Genomic DNA, 17,763 nt, shown 5'->3' on the forward strand with positions numbered 1-17,763 from the left:
CAGATGGTTTTTTAAGCTGAGTGAAAACAGAATCTGGTCACAGCCTGATTCTGAATGCTATGGCACACTCTGGAGTCTCATTGGTTTGCATGGCACAACCATGCCTTTCAGGACTGTTCCTCTGACTAGCTTGGCTCTGACCCTTCATTTTGAGGCATGGGTGAAAGTACCTGGACTGCAGGACTGGCTGTGAAAAAATACAGCAAAATTCATCAGCCAAGGTGGAGATGTGCAAGGGTTAAGGGTGTCAAAACAACCATGGGTGCTAAGAAAAGTATCATTCCTAGCCTGTGGTGCCACTGTTTGAGATGTACATTCCAGACTCCAGTTCCACCTCTCTGTCAATCACCAGTACCTCTTTTTTTGCTCAATAACCCCCTGATCACCAGCTAAAAGGTATCCAAATATTTTACTAAAACATCCTGAATAAAATTTACAAATCCCTATCTCCATTCTGGCTACACTGTCAAATTACTGGAATTTCTACTTCTTCTGCTACCTAACATTTCAAGGATTAACTGGGCAGTGTGTAACCTCTTCTAGTCCTATGTAACAATGTCTGCTCTCTGTTCCTTTGTCTTAGCATTCTCCAATCTGTCTGTAGATTCCTGTGCTTGTTTTCAAGGCAATATCCAAGTGTGAAGCTGCTTTAGCCATTCAAGAGGATGAGATTTATTATCTAGAAGCACACCAATAATACAGTATTAAAAAAAAAATAGCAGTCTCTTTCATCAAAGTCTAATGAACATGTGATTTAATCTTTATTAAGAATTCATTAGGTTCTCAGCAAGCCTGTCTAATGGAGCTTGACCAGGTGAAATGCTAATGCCCACATTATATTTAAATTAATTTTCAGCAATGTTAGTTTCCCCACGTTGTTCCCTGCACATCACTCTCCCCGGCACCCGTGGCTGCGCGGCTCTCTCCAGATGCTGCTGCCGTGCTCATAGCAACACCGCTGTCCCCACCCCAGCCTCCGCACACTTCACTGGAGTTTCCACACTCACGGATGCCTCCCAATTTCCAGCACTATAAGCCCATCCACCATGGCAGCTTCCTTGACATTTTCATATCAGGTACAAAGCTGCAAGCCCAGCATGCCTTACTTTGTCTCTTTTTAATGAAATGTGTGTGTATATATATACACACACACACACAAAACAGGGTCTATTTCAGACCTCAATATACCAATCTAGTCCAGCAAACAGGTTATTATCTTGATGTGATTTGCTTCAAAAAACAAGAGCTCTGCTCTTTGGAAAACAAGAGTGATTGCATGCTAATTGTGTAGACAGTGTAGTCACTGCCTGCCCTCCTGCCTGTGGGCTCTGTGTGTGCGCTCTGCTGTTGTGAGACCTACAGACTCTCCCTTCAACCAAAACCCATCGCCCACCATTCCAGCATGCTTCTGCAGAAGCAATTCCTAGAGATTAAATAATTTATTGGTGTTCTTCTGCAGTGACATGTCTCCTGATCCACCTTTTGCACACAAACAAGAGCAAACCAACCCCACCCCAGCCCAGCCCCAAACCAAACTGTGAGGTGAAAGGTGGGAAAATCCCTTTTCAAACAGTGAAAGGGGATGCTCATATCCTTTACAGAATAAGGTACACAAACGTCGATGGGGAAAGCCACGGACACTACTGTGCACTGGAGGCGAGTCTCCCCGCAGTGAGACCTCCCAGCCCCGCAGCGCCTTGGGAAAAGCACTGCCTCAGGCGGAGATGATGGTTTCATTGAACCCCTGTGGGGTGGACACAGCAGCCACAGAGTTGATACAGATATATCCGGGTCACCCGCTAAACCACCCTGCCTGGAGGGGAGCTGGGCTGAAGGCCCAAATCTGCCCCCGTGGTGCACGCACATGCACACGCACATGCACACCCACACTCACACACACGCGCACGCACACTCACATACACGCACAATCACACACGCATACTCGCACACCGGGGGCGGCTACGGGAGCTCAGGGTAGCAGCTTGCGAGGGGCGCGGGCCCCTTTGGTTATTCCGGAGCCCCTTAGGCTTCTCTCCGGCCCCTCCGGAGGCAGCCGAGCGCGGCGCGGCCGCCGCCGGGAGGAGCCGCGCGGTGCCGGAGGGGCCCCGCCGCCGCCGGTGCGAGCCCCCGCCGGGCGCTGTCCAGCGCGAACCGCCTGAACGCCGCGCCGGGACCCGCCCGTCGGCCCGCGCAGCCCCGGATTCCTGCGCCAGGACCCGCACCCCGCTCCCCGCGTCCCATCCACACCCATCTCTCAGCCTCTGCCCCTCGCTAAGCAACCCCGGTCCCGGGGGGGCCCCTCCCAGCCGCGGATCCCTCTGCAACCACCAGCATCGCAAAGCGGCAACCGCTCCCAGCTGAAATCCAGACCCTGAACCAGCGCCCAGGCTTGTTCCGTGATGGCGCCCGCCTCCAACCAGCCCGTCATGTTTATAGCGGTGGGAGGACGGGGTATTTCATTGTATTTTAATTAAAAAAAAAAAAAAAAAAGGAGTGGGGGGGAGAATAGTCGCACCACGGGTGTACCTCCACCCCTATTAGCCTTCCCTGCGCCTGCTTTCCTACGGGGTGCATTTACACCAGCCACGGGGATGCTTGGAAGAGACCTTGCAGTGGGGCTTTTCACTGCTGTTTATTGCACGGTTACATCTAATTAAACACAGGAAGAGGGTGTGGGAAGCCCCAGCGAGGAGCGGCGCCGAGTACCATAGGGAGACCCGGATCCCAGAGCAGGAGAGGTTTGAATGAGATGAGCGGCCAAGCTCGTCGTTCATTAATTAAAAGGAGAAGATAGAAGCTCAATAAAAGGGGCTTTCAGTGATAGGGAGCCTTGGTTTAAATCCGCAGAGCCGGCAGATAACACCCCGACATTAAGCTTAACTGACAGCGGTTCGCTTCACGGGGACATCTGCGCGGAGGGGGAAGGTGGGCTGCCGGCCTCCCCCCACCGCCGCCGGGGGCGAGGCCGCGGGGCGACGCTTCAGCACCAGCGGGCCCTGGACAGCGCCGGGAGCGGCGGCGGCCCCGCCGCGCTGTGCCTGCGCGGTCCCCTCAGGTAAACATGGCGCCCGCGGCCCTCGCTCACCTCCGCGAGCCCCCGCCCCGCTCTCCCGCCCCGCACCGCCGCTCGCTCGCCCCCCCACCTGCGGGACTTACTTCATTTGCTTCACGATGGTGCTTTTTCCCGACTCTCCGGCTCCTGTTGGAAAAGAGATGAGGTGGGATAAGCGCGGGGAAGGAGGAGGAGGAGGGGGGCAATGGGGGGCGACCGGCGGGTTCTCACCGAGCAGGAGGAGTTTCACGTCTTTGGCCGCGCTGATCCCGTCCTCCTTCAGGTTCTTCTCGATGGCCTTGCTCCGCTCCAGGGCGGCTCTTTCCTCAGCACTCAGGGTACATCCCATGGCGGCGATGAAAATTTAAAAAAAAAATTAAAAAAAAAAAAGGGGGGGAGGGGGGATGCAGCCCCCGCCGCCTCGGCTGGCTCCCGCGGGCAGAGAGGAGGAGGCGGCCGGGGGGCAATAAAAGAATTACAGCAAATGGCCGTGAGGCTCCGGGTAGCGCAGCGCCTCCGCGGCGGGGCTCCCGGCTCCCTCCTGCCCCTCTCTCCCCGCGCCCGAGCGCTCAGTGCATCCAGCGGGGCTGCTGCGGGCACGGCGAGCTCTTCCCGGCCGGGAGGCGGAGGCGGGGGAGGAGGTGGAGGAGAAGGAGGAGGAAGCGGGTTGGCGGCAGGGGAGGGTCCGTCCCTCTCCCGTGCTCCCGGCTGTCGCTGTCCCCTCCTCGGCGGGCGGCGGCGGAGCCGAATGGAGGCGCGGGAGCGGCGGCGGGCGGGCGGGCGGGAGGAGGGAGCGCGGGGGCGCGCCGAGCTGCGCGCTCCCGCCGGCCTCGCCCGCGCCCGTGACGCGCGCGGCTCGCGCATGCTCGGGGCGGCCCCACCCGGCCCCCGGCCCGCTCCCGCTGCCTGCGGCAGGGTACCGCCACACGGCACGGACGGAGGTCGCGGTCCCGGTGCCCGTCCCTTGCCCCGGGCTCTGGCGCCTGTCCCCAGACGGGAGAGGCCGTGGCTCGGGCTGCTGTCTCCTTTTCCCAGTGACTCAGAGCTGGGGTCTGCCTTGGTGGAGGGTCTAGAGGGCAAGCTGTACGAGGAGCGGCTGAGGGCGCTTGGCTTGTTCAGCGTGGAGAAGAGATTGAGGGCAGAGGTCGTCGTGGGGTGCAGCTTCCTCAGGAGGGGCAGTGGAGGGGCAGCACCGATCTCTGCTTGCTGTGACAGGACACGAGGGAACGGCTGGAGTTGTGCCGGGGGAATTAGGTTGGATATTAGGAAAAGGTTCTTCACCCATCATGTGCTTGAGCACTGAAACAGGGTGCCCAGCGCAGCGATCACAGCACTAAGACTGACAGAGTTCAAGAAGCATTTCGTCAAGGCTCTCCGGCTCGTGGTGTGACTCTCAAGGATGTCCTGTTCAGGGCCAGGAGCTGGGCTCGATGTTCCTTGTGGGTCCCATCCAACTCAGGACATTCCTTGATTCTGTGGTGTGGGCCAGCAGAGCAGGGTTGAGTGCCTCAGTGCTTGGGGATGGGACAGCAGTGTGTGGACGTGGGCACTCGGCTCCCCTGGGCCCTGCCCCATGCGCTGTGGAGGCCCTGGCTCCCCACCATGCCTTGAGGGTTCCCCACAGCTGCTGCACCCACACCCTGTGCCTGCCCCCCGCTCCACAGTGCCCTGTTTGTGACCTGACCTGCGAGGAGGAGCCCTTTGGGAGCTCTTTGATCAACACTTGCAACATGAATCGTTTACATGCTCGATGCAAAGCATCAGGTTTCACCACCATGTTGGATTATGTTTTCCATCAGCGTAATTAACAGATGGTTTGAGTTTTTGTGTTGCAGTGTGGTCACAGATCTCACCAGATGACCTGCCTTCTTTTCATAACCATTCCATGACATCTAACAGTGATTTAAGAATTCTAGTGAGTTAAAATCCCACAATTTTCCTGGCAGGCTTTGCCATTTCAGAAGGTTGGAAAAGAGAGAAGAAAACAAATGTCAGTGGGGAAAATAAAATAAATAGAACTTTGTTTAAAATGCTTTCCTACAGGCCCAGACAAGTCACAATATACTCAACTTTAATCCATAACATTGATTGATATGTATGATTGATAATCTAGCTATAAAAAGATCTAGAGAGGAAAGAAGGAAGTGTTGAGCACAGCAAAGTAAAATGCATCAAACTAAAATGAAGATAATAAAGGATTGCTACCTGATCCGTGGAAAGGACACTCACCATTTCAGTAAACAAGAAATCTGCAAAGGGAGGTTTGGTTGTTCGGAAGTAGATGTGAATGCTGAGGCTGCGGATTTTGCCTCTAAAAGCCACTCCACCTCTCTGCCAAAACGCACCCAACTACAGGAGGCTTGACAGGAACATCCCTGTGCTGTGGGCAGGAAATGCAGGACTGCCCCACAAAGCTCGGGGAAGGCAGGGGGCTGCTGTTCCTGCTGTTGGGTGTGGGTGACCATGTGCTTATACTGTGTTGGTTTTCCACTTGGAACCTCTGATCGCTGGCCCCCGTGATCATTTTACCTGCTGTCCTGAGTTCACCAGTTCCCACAGCCAAGACCCTTTCTTTAGGGGTAGAAATACCATTTCTAATAGCACTTAGAGCATTTTAAGCTGTCATGTTCTTCCTTCCAGGCAACCATCATCTCCTCCCAGTTTCCCATCCCTTCTTCCTCTCAGAACATGTTCTTCCCATTTTCCCTCCTCACCTCTGAAATGAAAGGGAAAAACAGGACATGCGGTTAACGAGGTAAAGAGGGGATATGAAAGGAGAGCAGACAAAAGAAAGTAAAAGGTAACTCAGTCTATTCAAGGACCAGTAATATTTACCACACATTTGTGAGCTAATAGATGCGGTATATTTGAATTTTGGGTAATTTATTTCTGGAAGCTCAGGGAGCTGAGATGGACAAGCAAGCCTACAGCATGTGTTCAGCAGGGAATAAATGGAGATGGGTGCGGCTATAGAGCAGTTCCTGCTCTTTCATATTCACACAAATCTCATGTGTAAAATCAATAAGATCAGAATTTCAATCAATAAGTTTCATTTCAATGGTTCTAGCCAGAGGGAATTATGAAGAGTGCTGTATAGGAAAAACACAATGAAGAAATCCAAAGACGGTGTCCTCATGAGATGGCTGCATTTTCTTCCCGTCTCCTCCAACAGCTTGCCAGCCTTGGACTCATATTGGGAAACTCTCCAAGGGCTTTACTAAGAGAATTAGTCTTTCGTATCAGCCTCTGGCTACTCGTTATCTGACAAATTTGTAGCCCAAGCTTCCTGCCATGGAGAAAATAATTTCTCTTCTTCTTGACCAGTGTGGAGTCTGCACTCAGCCCTTTGTCCCATGAACATCCCCATTCCTACACAATAATCTGCTAATTTCTTTCTTAAGGGAAAATCAGAAATTGGCAAGTTTTTTCCTTACTCTCTTAGCTCTCAGAAAAATTCAGGGGAGCAGCTGTGAAATTGAACCATTTCTGAGCCATTTTTTTTGCTGCTGCTAACTGAGCAGAGCTGTAGGAAATGTTTCTTTTGAAATTTTCTTAGAGGGAAATTTCATTTTTTAAAAAAATCTGCTTATTCATGGCAGATGAATTTCAAGAACCTGAAAGAAAAAAGACTACCTCCTCCACCAAACAAAATGCATTCCAGCCTACTTGGCTTTTGAGATAAATATATAGGGTTTTGTTGCTGAAAAAGATGTTTCCCTTTTTCAAGAGCTGACAGAAGTCCTCTTTTAATAAAAAGTGGTTGCTGGTAGTAACAACTTCAGATGAAAATAGGCTTCTTTTTTTTCCCCTTGTAAATGAGAGAACCTCTCCATTAAAGGTGGAGAGGAAGAACTTTCTGGCTGTTCCTGCAGTTAAACTATTTCATCAAGGTGCATAAAAAACATACTTGTTTCTGCTCTCTCTTCCAAACCTAAGAGTCAGCAGTGTATTTTAAACTGAAGTCTTTATTCTCCTGTATCTGATCTGTGCCTCAGCAAAACCCAGCTTCTTTCTGCAATCAGTTTTCAACCATTGTGCTAGAAAAGTTAATCAGATAGTCTTCTTTAAGAAGTGAAGGGTGGTAACAGGACTGATGGATGCCTTTGAAAAAGACTGTGCCAAAGTGATGTTGCGGGGTAAATGACAACTTTATGATCTCGCGTGTCTTGTCCTGTTCTGGGGACTTCCAGACTGGGGAGAGATGAACCCTCCAGCACATCACCATCCTGGGCTCTGCTACCCAGCTCAAGGGTTTGTAGAGTGCTCTGGCTTTCTTCCTAGAATGGCAGAATGTTTGGAGTGGAAGGGACCTTTCAAAGCCATCTAGTCCAACCCCTCCTCAGTGAGCAGGGACAATTTCAACTAGACTGTGTTGCTCAGAGCCTTCCCCAGTCTTGCCTTGAATGTTTCCAGGAATGGAGCATTCACCACCTCTCTGGGAACCTACAATGTCTCACCCCCTTCAAAATCAAACATTTCTTCCTTATATCTAATTTAAATCTACCCTCTTCTGGTGTATAACCATTACGCCTTTTCTTATGGCAACAGATCTTACTGAAAAGTTTGTTCCCATAGCCAGGAGGTAGTAAAGAGGGGTGAGAAAACTATTCTGTGGACTTTGAAAAAGTCTCATAGCTACCATGACACTCCCACCACCACAACTGAGGTTGCAATAGTATTGGAGGGAATACCACATTGGATCCATCCCCGTAATTAGTTGATATTGCGGGATCAGCACATCCTCAGAGAACTGGTGGGTGGGATGAGGAGGGAGTGGGGCAAGCCCAGAATGATGTGACTGTAGGAGGAAAGCTGCAGAGCTTTGCAGCTTGTCTTTCCCCTGCTACTTCGGGATTGTTCTGTCCAATCTATAATCTTATATTCCTTCAGTACAGTTTTAATGTACGTGCTAATGGAACGGCCACCAATCCCACGGAGAGATAGCGATGCATTCTAGCAGATCTCACCATTAGGAAGTTTTCCCCGGATATTCAGCTTAATTTTTCATTCTTTAAATTGATGTCAATTACCCACCAGCTAAACCTAGTTATGCAGTGGAAGACAGGTTTAAAATACTGCATGATCTCACTAAATTGGAGAAATGGACAGAAATCAATACAATGAGAGGCAATAAGAACGCCCATAAAGGTTAAATGGTTGATGCAGGAAGGATTAATTAAATGCACAGATACTGGGTTAAATTGCAGATATCCGTACTTCACTCTTACTCCATACCCCACAAATATGTCCTACTCCAGCAAATCAAATGAAGTAGCACCTTAGAATTTGACTAGCGATTTAGAGAAGTAAAGATGAGTATTAAGGGAAGAGATGTTCTGGGGTGGATTTATTGTGTAGAAAATTGGCTATAAAAAAAGAATGAGACACCAAGAGTAAAAAAAAAAAGTGACCTGTCAATAAGTATAATTGGTGTCAAGAAGTAATTTGGACAGCCTGATGGAGTCTAGAGAAATGCTGAAAAAGCTAATTCTGTTGTTAGTTTTTCATGCCTCTCTGGGTGGACGATGATAACTACAGTACCTGGGAGTCACTGACTGGAGTCACCAGCTCCTGTCTTGGAACTGGGTGAAGTTTTTGGGCTATGGCTCATGGGGTTAACACATTTGCATGGCAGAGAGATACAACAGCCTGTCTTCAAAGTACTTGGAACTAACCTTAGAAAGTTTTCTGTTCAGGTCTGTCATGCCACAGAGAGGAGAACAGGATGTATTCTGGGGAAAGTAACAAATGCCAGAGAGAAGATCTGCAGAGGAAGCTGAGAACTGCATGTACCAGGGCTGGAAGAGGTCCTGGGGCTGGGCTGTCTACCAGTCCCAGAAGACAGCAGCTGAATGAAAGCACTGCTCAGTACTGTGCTTCAAACCAACGATTTCCTGAGGATCCACATCAGTTTCTGCCCAATAAAGTCTTTTTAATATAAAATTAAAGGCTTCTACTGCTTATTTTAAGAAGACGTTTATTGTGTGGCCTGAAATAGGAGATTACCTAAATCATCAGAGAGCCCCAAGTTATGGTTTCTCAAAGTGAGAAAGAACTTGTCAATAACCCTTGATGTAGTGTGAGCTTCTCTCTCTTTTCTGTAATGACTTTCAACTCCCAGCTCTAAGGAGTCTTTGCAGTGTCAATGTTTTCCATTTTCTAGTGGTTCAGGGACACATGGTGGCTAAAAGGCTTGTAGGCCTACAAAAAAAATCGTAAGTGAAGTGATTAACTCTTTTGCTGCTGGTCATTGAGAGGAAATCAGTACAGTTTCCCTCATGGGTCTTTTCACTGTTAGGTTTAGGTTTACATAATGATGGGCTGTTTTCTGCCCCTTCATCTGATCCAATTTCTACTTGTATGGTAGTGCAGATATTTCTACTTCTATGGTGATGGAAGAACTTAAATGGAACAGAACTGTAAGTGGGGAAGAAGCTGACATCTATCCACATTCCACAGTAGGAAGTATATAATAGCATGGCTGATTCAGCAGGTGCACCAGTAACCTTGAAAAGCCACAAAACTGAAGCCATGCGATGTTGCCCTTCAGGGAAGGGTGAAATGGTGCCAAAAATGAGACAGGGTAGCTGACCTTGGCTTGGAGCTTAATGACAACAAGGATCCGTCAGCCCTTTACTACTTCTGTTTCCACAACATCAAAGGTGATGATTTAGTAGGAATTAAATTGTTCCAGCCACAATCCAGGAGTGCTGGTTAGAGTCAAAGTCTTGATTACTTTGTGTAGGAAAATCAGTCATTGCTTGGTCTTGGTGAAACTGAGCTTAACCTTCTGCATTGCGCATTCAAGCTCAGACATGCTACTGATTGCACACAAGTGTCATTTCATTCAGCTACTGTCATCAGATGCAAGACTTGGGTAGACAATTAAAGTGGCTCCATTTACAGCACTTCAGGAACATTCCTGGTTTTGTATAAATGCTATCCAGAAACCTTGCAGCTCTCATTCACAGAAGTAGTCCTGATGAGTGATCTTATTGAGGAATGCTAATTCAGTCCCTGAAAATATCAGTGTATACTTATAAGATTCACAGCTCTCAGAAGCTAACTCCAAGTACAAATATACCATTAGTTACCTACAACTCCTGCACTTTTTCTCTGCAGAAACCTCTCGATTTTTTAAACCAGAATTATCATTGCTTTTCTATTAGAAATATCTGTTAAAATATTTAAAAGAAGCATCAGCTCTACCAAGTGTTGTTTCAATGTTATGCAGTGCTTCCTGATTCTAAGTACTGATGTGATTCACAAAGGCTGGCTTTAGCTGACAGAGGCTGTAATCAGTGGAGGAAAAGAGACACTCCTCTGGAGGATGAATAACAGGAATCATCTCTCACCTCTGATTTTGAAGAGAGCCCACAGACTGGCTGTCTTTGGCTGAAGCTAACCTTCGCGAGTACCCGTCACAATGCCCTGAGACAAGGACTTGCTTTCATAGGGAGGGGATGTGGGAGAACAAATTCTGCACGTGCAAAACAGGCAGTGGTATTCTGAGAAGGTCATGTTGGGGGAAATGACATCTCAGGCAAGAATGAAACAGTACCTGAAGCTCCGTATTTGGAGTATCAGTGCACTCAATATCAAAATATTGGCTGGATGCTAAACCTGATCCAGGTTCAAAAAGCAGAAGAAAAAAGTCCTGTAGAAAAGATCCATCAAAGGTTATTAAATACAGAAAATTACTGCCTCTGGCTAAAGCTGTCCCCGGGTGACAGACTGTCAGGAGCATGAGTGCAGGAGGAGAGGCTGCTGTGCTCGTATCCCTCCTAGCGCAGCCTCCACCAGCCTTGGAGAGAGTCAGGGAGGCTGGGCAGCTCATCAGTCTGCCATGGTGTGGCCATTCTTACCTACTGAGTTTGGCTGTGGCCACCAAGTATTGTAAAACTTACCAAGAGGGGGATGTGTCCCTGGGAGCTGCTGTTGGCTGTTTCTCTGGGTTTCACCAGGCAGCAGTGAAACTCCCCGTGATTTCAGTGATGTCAGAAACCAAGCGTCTGGCCAGCTCAAGAGAGTTCTACATTAATGACTAAGATGTTGAAAAATGCATTGTCACAGCATGAAGAATTCAATTTCTGTAGTAGTCCAACTTGTCTGAGATATATTTGACTGTTGCCTGGACCAGAAGATCTGAAAATTGGCTGAAAATGCTTATTCTGTGGCTGAAGAAGGGTTTTTTCAAATGCACTGCATGAGTTCCCTGATCTTCTAACAGAATTGTGTCCAGGAGATTTGGGTGCTGGGCTGGGATCTCTGGCAACCTGCATCAATAGTTCATGTGGATATTAAGCTGGCTGGATCTTGCTTTGTTGAATTCATGAAATGTTGTATTCTTATCTTCACCTCCTTTACTGCTAGAAAACAATTACATTAAATTATTAACCACCTGTCCTCTTCCACCTTTCAGCAGGTAGTCCTATAGTTTGGCTATATTGCTATAGCTATTGGCTATAGTTGTTCTTTTTTGGGATGAACAGATATGTAAATATAAGTTATTAATATCCTCATGATTTTTTAAAAAATCTTTGGAAAAGGTAGATAAGCCATTAGCATACATATAAGAATGATATTTCTTTCTACCCTCTCTCCTTTTCTTTGCTTGATATGAAGAACAAAACAGGTCAATGGGAAGGGTTTTTTAAGTACTGAAGATGAATGTGGTAGGATTTAACCTGTATGCAAAGCTGGAAGTTGTTTGGAAGAGAGAAAATTCTGGCTGTATGTAAGTCCATTGCCTTCAACAGGCTGATTCCAAGGTAGAATTAAAATGTGTTTTCTCTACAGCAGAAAGTAAGGGTCTTAGCAGTTATTTTTTCTTCCTGATGATAATCAGTGGTTGTAGAGGGTTTGGAGGTTCATGTGACAGCCGCAGATCTCTTCTGTCCCAGGACAGCCCTGATCTGCACGAGCTGAACACCAGAGGCACGTACTGGAATGGACCTGTACTCCTGGCAGGAGGAGGATGGTTCAGGAGGGGTCTCTGGCAGCTCAGCACCACAAGTGTTACCAAGCAAATAAAATGTGCCCCTCCCCCCGCCATCAGCCCTGTCTACTTTAGCATATGATTACAAAATAATCAAACCAAAGCTCAGGAAGGAACTGAGGATATATCCTGGGCAGTTTTGACATAAAAAAGTAGTGAGGTCATGTATTTCCTCTATCCATTATAGCAAATGGGTCATACTGGCTGGCTGGCTCAGGAATAAATACAGTTTTAATCTCTTAACCAAGTCTACAGCAAATGAGTCTCAGTGAATCCCAGCTAAATGAAGAGATATAATGGATATATTTGAGGAAAGAAAAATCTGCTTTCAGTGTGGCTGTGCTGCTGGGTGACTGGGTTGCTGGGCTCACCCTCCATTCCTGTGTGCCCAGGCGAGCCAGAGGATTTTGGGAATGACCAAGTCATGGTGAGGCTGCACAGTGATGCACCCCTTGATCACACAACTCCAGGAGCAGCCCAGGAGGCCACCCTGCCATGGGATACTTGGTCACCATCCTGAGCCTTCTGTGATGAGCAAGTGGCTTCCGTGGTTGCTGGGTGATTGCAGCACTGAACAGCAGCGCAAACACATGCTTGTGTTGCTGGGCTGGTCCAAGGCAGGGGCTGGTAAAGCACAAATCTCTGCCTGTTTTTCTCTTTCCTTGTAGGAACTTCAGCCCCATGTCTTACTCTTGGGTCCTGGTCTCTGCAGTGAAACTGCAGTGTGTTTTCCTGTGGAATATAAGACAAAATGGAAATTAGGCTGTGCATTACTACCAGGGGGTCACAAAGAGAACCCCAAATCCTGGATGCCATCTCAAAAGGGGCTGCTCTTTTCTCTGAAAATCATTTTCACAATTTCTTTTGCAGTGCTATGGAGAAATACATCCCAAGTCTTCAAGCATTTGCTCAAGTTGCAGTAACAGGGAGCATTGCAGGGAACAGAAGAACAGGGCACTGAATCCTTAAGTATATACAGAGTTATCAAGTGGTATCTAAGTTCCTTGGGTTATGACCATAGCAGGACATGTAGGTCCCTACTGTCTCCCTCCTAAAATCTCCATCTGGTTCCACTAGACACATAGGAAGAATGATGGAGTGTGTCTGAACAACTTTTGTGATTGTATGGGGCAGATGGAAGTCTAACAAAATTCCTTACTTTATAGAAAGAAGTGATAAAACCTTATCTGAAGAAAATCTGAACCTGTAAAAATCTCAGGTGTCTGAGATCATTCTCCAGACCATATTTTACATTTCCTCTTTTCTTCCTGTGATGTTTTGTCTCCAGATTTTTTCTCCTTCTCTCTTAACTGCCTTTCCTCATTTCATTCCACACTGCTATTCCCAGTTTTTTTTCTTGCTCAAATTCCTGCTCCCTTTTAGAGAGCATGGGGGTAGCTGGGAAGATGTCTGTGAGTCACAGATAAACAATCTCCTCTGTGAGTAACTATTTCAGATCTTGCCTTGCAATGACACAGGGTGCTGTCGGTGCCTGTTAAAGAGAAACCCTCCTTTGGGAGCGTGTCCTTGCTAACTAGGAAGCTTTTATCTTCCAAATACCTTTAAACCCACACTTGAGTCTATGTTTGCTTGTCTCAAGACAAAACTCAGTAGTTACTGTTGGTGGTGCCAAGGTGAGATGATGTGAGCCTGTGGATACGAGTGCCCTGCTCTGGGTTTCCTTGCTCTCTGCACTGCCAGGAAGCTCTCTGAAGGTGGTTGGACACTGTTTATTTGCACAAGGCTGGGTGCTGCAAGAATTATGCTTACATGACTTCAGCTTAGAGCAGGGCAGATCCTGGCAGGGGGATGTGTTCCCCCACACTACGTTTGAGTGGGAGATTCTGGAAAAATTGTCATTATTTGGGGCAATATCAACACACCTGGTAGTGATCCCCCAGACACCCTCCATGCCAGTGTGACAGCCTGAAAAATGCTTTTTTCATGTGACACTACTTTGGGGCCAGATCTAGGGAGCAGGAGGTGCCCAATCCTTCCTCTTTGGGTTTCCCAAGACGTGTTTTTTCTGGGACCACTTGGTATGATGAGATGAAGAGCTTCAGGTTTGTGGCACGCTGCCTGTGTCCCAGTGGCTGTAGCATTTCAGGAAGGCGCATCAGGATGTGCATTGCAAGTCCTAATTTTTTTTGCCAGATTTGCCCTGTTGATGTCCCTGTGGTGGTGGCCCTGAGTGGGCACCATATGAGAGGAGAGCAGTTGTTTCCTACTGGTGAAGAGCAACTGAGGCAGCTCCTGTCTGTGCAGTGCCTTTGCTGATACAGTTTTGCTTTTCCCCTGTGACAGGACAATCTTACCTTGGTTTGCTTGGCTTTATTGAGAGAAACAAGCTGAAGGGGTAGGAGTTATCTGAAACTCCCACTCATCTGCCTGGTACATTGCTTCTCTTGCAGAATATTTAGCTTTCAGGCCATGGAGACTGCATCAAGCTTCATCAGCTGATGTTGAACGTTTTTGAAGTTTCAATTGCTTCCTTGCCTGAGATGGAGCTATCATTTTTATTGCTTTGGTTGCTTAGGCAGGGAAAGGGAAAGATGAACAAATCAGTACAGCCCTCTTGAATTAGGATTGATTTTCATGAATTCTCCTTGTTGATTTTGAAACGCAATTGTTTCTAAAACATTTAATTGATTGAGGTTTTTTCTTTCTTCATTCTTTTCAGCAGCATTTGTCCTCAGCCATTTGCCACTGCTGGGAGAGGAAAAAAAAGAAAATAAGCTCTGTGTGAGATCAAGATTTCAACGCATTACACACCAAAACATTTGTTGCTATTTACTTTTAAAAGTGCCCTTCTGAGGCTGCACGGCTACAGCTGCCATCTGTTCGGGATTACGCTTTGGAACTCCTGGTTTCTCTGCAAACCTCCCGCCTGGCGCTGCTCCGCTGGCAGAGGGAAGAGGTGGTGGGGACAGGGCTGGCTGCAAGGAAACAGCACCTTCACAGCTGGAGCTGCAATCCTGGTTGTCAGGGGACCACCAAGATGGAAAAAGATTGCAGTTAGTGAAGGTGACTCCAGAGCATTTTTTCCAAGAGTCAGTGAGATATTCATTACGTGTTTGTTGAAACACCAGAGAGGGCCATGACAGGAGTGTTGCTACTCATCTCTGTTTAGTCAGACAGCAGGGTGATGTGGCTAGCATGTACCTGGGCCCCTGCAAAAACCTCTGCCCAGCTCAGCTCCTGAGCTGTGTGAGGTGGTGGCAGGACAGAGTTTTTCAAGGTGCAGGGGAAAAACACCATCCCCTGAAGTGGCAGGAGCACAGCTGTGTCGTGGAGTCCATCTCGCAGGCGGGGTGAGTAACTTCCAGTGCTGGAAATCCCTCAGGCAGCAAGTGTGCTTCATCACTTGATGAATCAACTGAGGGAGGTTTACTTCAGGAGCCAGTGCAGGCTGTGTTTAGCTCTGTGCTTTGGGAATAAAGGGCTTTTCCAGTACAAGAAACATGAGGTTTCATTGTGGTATGGTCTTTTTCTCTCTTGTCCAAAACAGGTTTGTGCAAAAGGTCTAAGCAAAGTCTCTGAGATTCATTTGGCAAGGAAAAGGATGGACCTTCTGTTGCCAGATGTGCAGGCCCTGCTCTGAACTTACAATTTTCAATGGCTCCAAGAGCTTTCACTATTCCCTGCAGATGGTGGGAAGCTGGAGAGTCCCACTGACCAGCTGCAAACCCAATGGAGATGCTGGCACAGCATTTTCCTCCCTGCTTGGATCTGCCTTACAAGCTCTAATGGCAACAGATGCTAATTGTTAACATAACAGTCGTCACCTTTGTGGCTGTAACTCTTCTCTACGTGTCCCTGTACCCTTAGCCCATCCCAGCTCCCACATTACTGATATGACAAATGGTTAAGCTACGCAGGAGCTTGGAGATGGGTCTGTGTTTACCAGCTTTGCAAATCAAAAAAATGATGTAATAAAGGCTGAACTCAGGGTATTGCTTGAGCCTGTGTCGGAGAATTCTGGCTGCCTGAAAGGGTCCTGCTTTTTGCAACATGGACTTCTGAGGCCAAATTAATGAAATTTCTGAGAGACACAAAAAATGAGCACTGTTTTTCACAAGTATTCAGCAAACAAGAATTCTTGTTGTGCCAGGCTGTACAGATGAAGGAAATTTGTTTCTCTGGGCTGGATTCTGGATGCCTTTTTTGCATTTTTTGACTTGTGAGCTTGGATATCTGGGGAAAGTCTGAATTATGGATGATACAGTAGCACGGTTCCTCTGGGTCCCCAGTATGTGCTCTGAGTCCCCAATACACTTCTGCTACAGAGGCTAAATGGATCTGCTTTTCTAGATAGTCTCTTACTCAGATTTGTAATTACAGCCAGAAATAATAAATTTTTTAGAAACTGACAGAGTTTAACCTCCCAAGTGGTGAGCAGTTTTTAAAAATTGCCCTGGTGCATCTCAGTGACTTGAGTAAATTAGAGAAATATATCCTCTCATGTGCTTCTTGTCTATTACGCTTCTGCTGCCCAGAAATTATTTGTACAGCTAGCAAAGAGGCAAGCCAAGACAGCGTCCCTGTTTATAGCAGTGCTGCCATTTGGAGGATCTATTCTTGCTTTGGATCACCCTGTCCATGGAAACTCCAGTCCCCAGAGCAGCACAGTGGGCTCAGCGCTGGCACTTGGCATTCCTCAGCCAGCCCAGGGAAGACGGTTTGGGAGAAATCAGTGTGGTTTTGTGGTTTGGTTCTCAGCTTTCAATGGTAATGAGCTGCTCTGCATTTGGTGTGCACAGTACAGCTGCTCCAGTGCAGCCCAAGGATGGGCTCATCCAACTATTTTGGTTCACACCCCAGATTTTTATAGGTTTATCACTAATCACTTTGCATAACCATGGTGGAAACATATGCAAGGTTGGTTGTGCAGAGGCTTTACACTAGTTTGACCATGTTGACTCAGAAAAAAGTTTCTATGAACCTGGTGCCAGGTTTGTGAGGAGCTGGGGATGGGGAGGAATTTCTTTGCTCTTTAAGTGGCTAGATAGGCTGTGCTGTGATGTGCAAGCATTTAGGAGGTCTATTCTGGAACTAAACTACATGTTAGACCTTCTCATTTCCTCTAGGAATGTTTTTTCCCCCCTTGGTCTCCGTGTCAATAAGATCTGGACTGAAATCGTGCCAGTGCTTTTCCAGATAATGTCACCAAATGCAAGGGAAAGGAATAATGCACTTCCTGGATGGGTCCCTGGGGGCTTGCAGCGCTTCTGGTGACTGCAGGGATTCTGGCTGTGGGCAGAGAGGGAGGCAAGAACCATCTGGACAGCACTGGGATGGGAACGCGGTGGCCAATTTTTTCTTGGACTAATCACATCAGGCAATGGAGCCAGCAGCAAACTGTGTCACGAAGAATGTAAAATATTGGCAACATCCCAGGCCTTTCCATTAGGGCTGGATTTCCCATCTCATCTTCCTCCTTCCTCAAACCCATGTTGATGCTGTTTTTTTCTTGAAGAATTAAAGTATGTCAGATTCTGGCTTCTGTCAGGTCACAGTGTTGTCAACTCAGGCATCCTGCCACAGCCCAGTAGAGTCTTAGGGAATCTGCTCTCTGAGGTTACGAAATCAAAGCTTGAATTGTAATAGAGGATTAATCTTTTCAAATTCACCTTTAGGCCATGAAATTCTGACCATCTCCATATTCATATTGTAAATGGGTTTTATACGTTTGCTGGAAAAAGCAAGGAGGTGG

At 47.5% G+C, this 17,763-nt stretch overlaps 1 protein-coding gene and 1 long non-coding RNA gene across 5 annotated transcripts in view; one reads left to right on the top strand and one right to left on the bottom strand.

The window, feature by feature from the left end:
- Positions 1–3,829, bottom strand: part of GNAO1 (G protein subunit alpha o1) — a 145,606-nt gene extending 141,777 nt beyond the window's left edge. The window contains exons 1-2 of one of the 2 annotated variants that reach the window (XM_048316994.1): positions 3,284–3,821; positions 3,157–3,199 (exon numbers count right to left, since the gene is read on the bottom strand). In XM_048316994.1, coding sequence (XP_048172951.1) covers positions 3,157–3,199; positions 3,284–3,401 — 161 coding nt within the window. In that variant the 5' untranslated portion in view covers positions 3,402–3,821. Of the gene's footprint in view, positions 1–3,156; positions 3,200–3,283 lie in introns of both variants that reach the window. The other variant, XM_048316993.1, reaches the window with a different exon arrangement.
- On the top strand, positions 3,109–16,504 carry LOC125332262. Of its 3 annotated transcripts, XR_007206422.1 has the most exons (3): positions 3,109–3,218; positions 14,731–15,361; positions 15,559–16,504. It is a non-coding gene; the product is annotated as an uncharacterized LOC125332262 (long non-coding RNA). The 3 variants fall into 3 exon arrangements; XR_007206420.1 differs by lacking the exon at positions 15,559–16,504 and having other exon boundaries at positions 14,731–15,522; XR_007206421.1 differs by lacking the exon at positions 15,559–16,504 and having other exon boundaries at positions 14,734–15,522.
- The last annotated feature ends 1,259 nt before the right edge of the window (positions 16,505–17,763 follow it).

This window comes from Corvus hawaiiensis, chromosome 12, assembly GCF_020740725.1.
Source record: "Corvus hawaiiensis isolate bCorHaw1 chromosome 12, bCorHaw1.pri.cur, whole genome shotgun sequence".
Classification (NCBI taxonomy): Eukaryota; Metazoa; Chordata; class Aves; order Passeriformes; family Corvidae; genus Corvus; species Corvus hawaiiensis.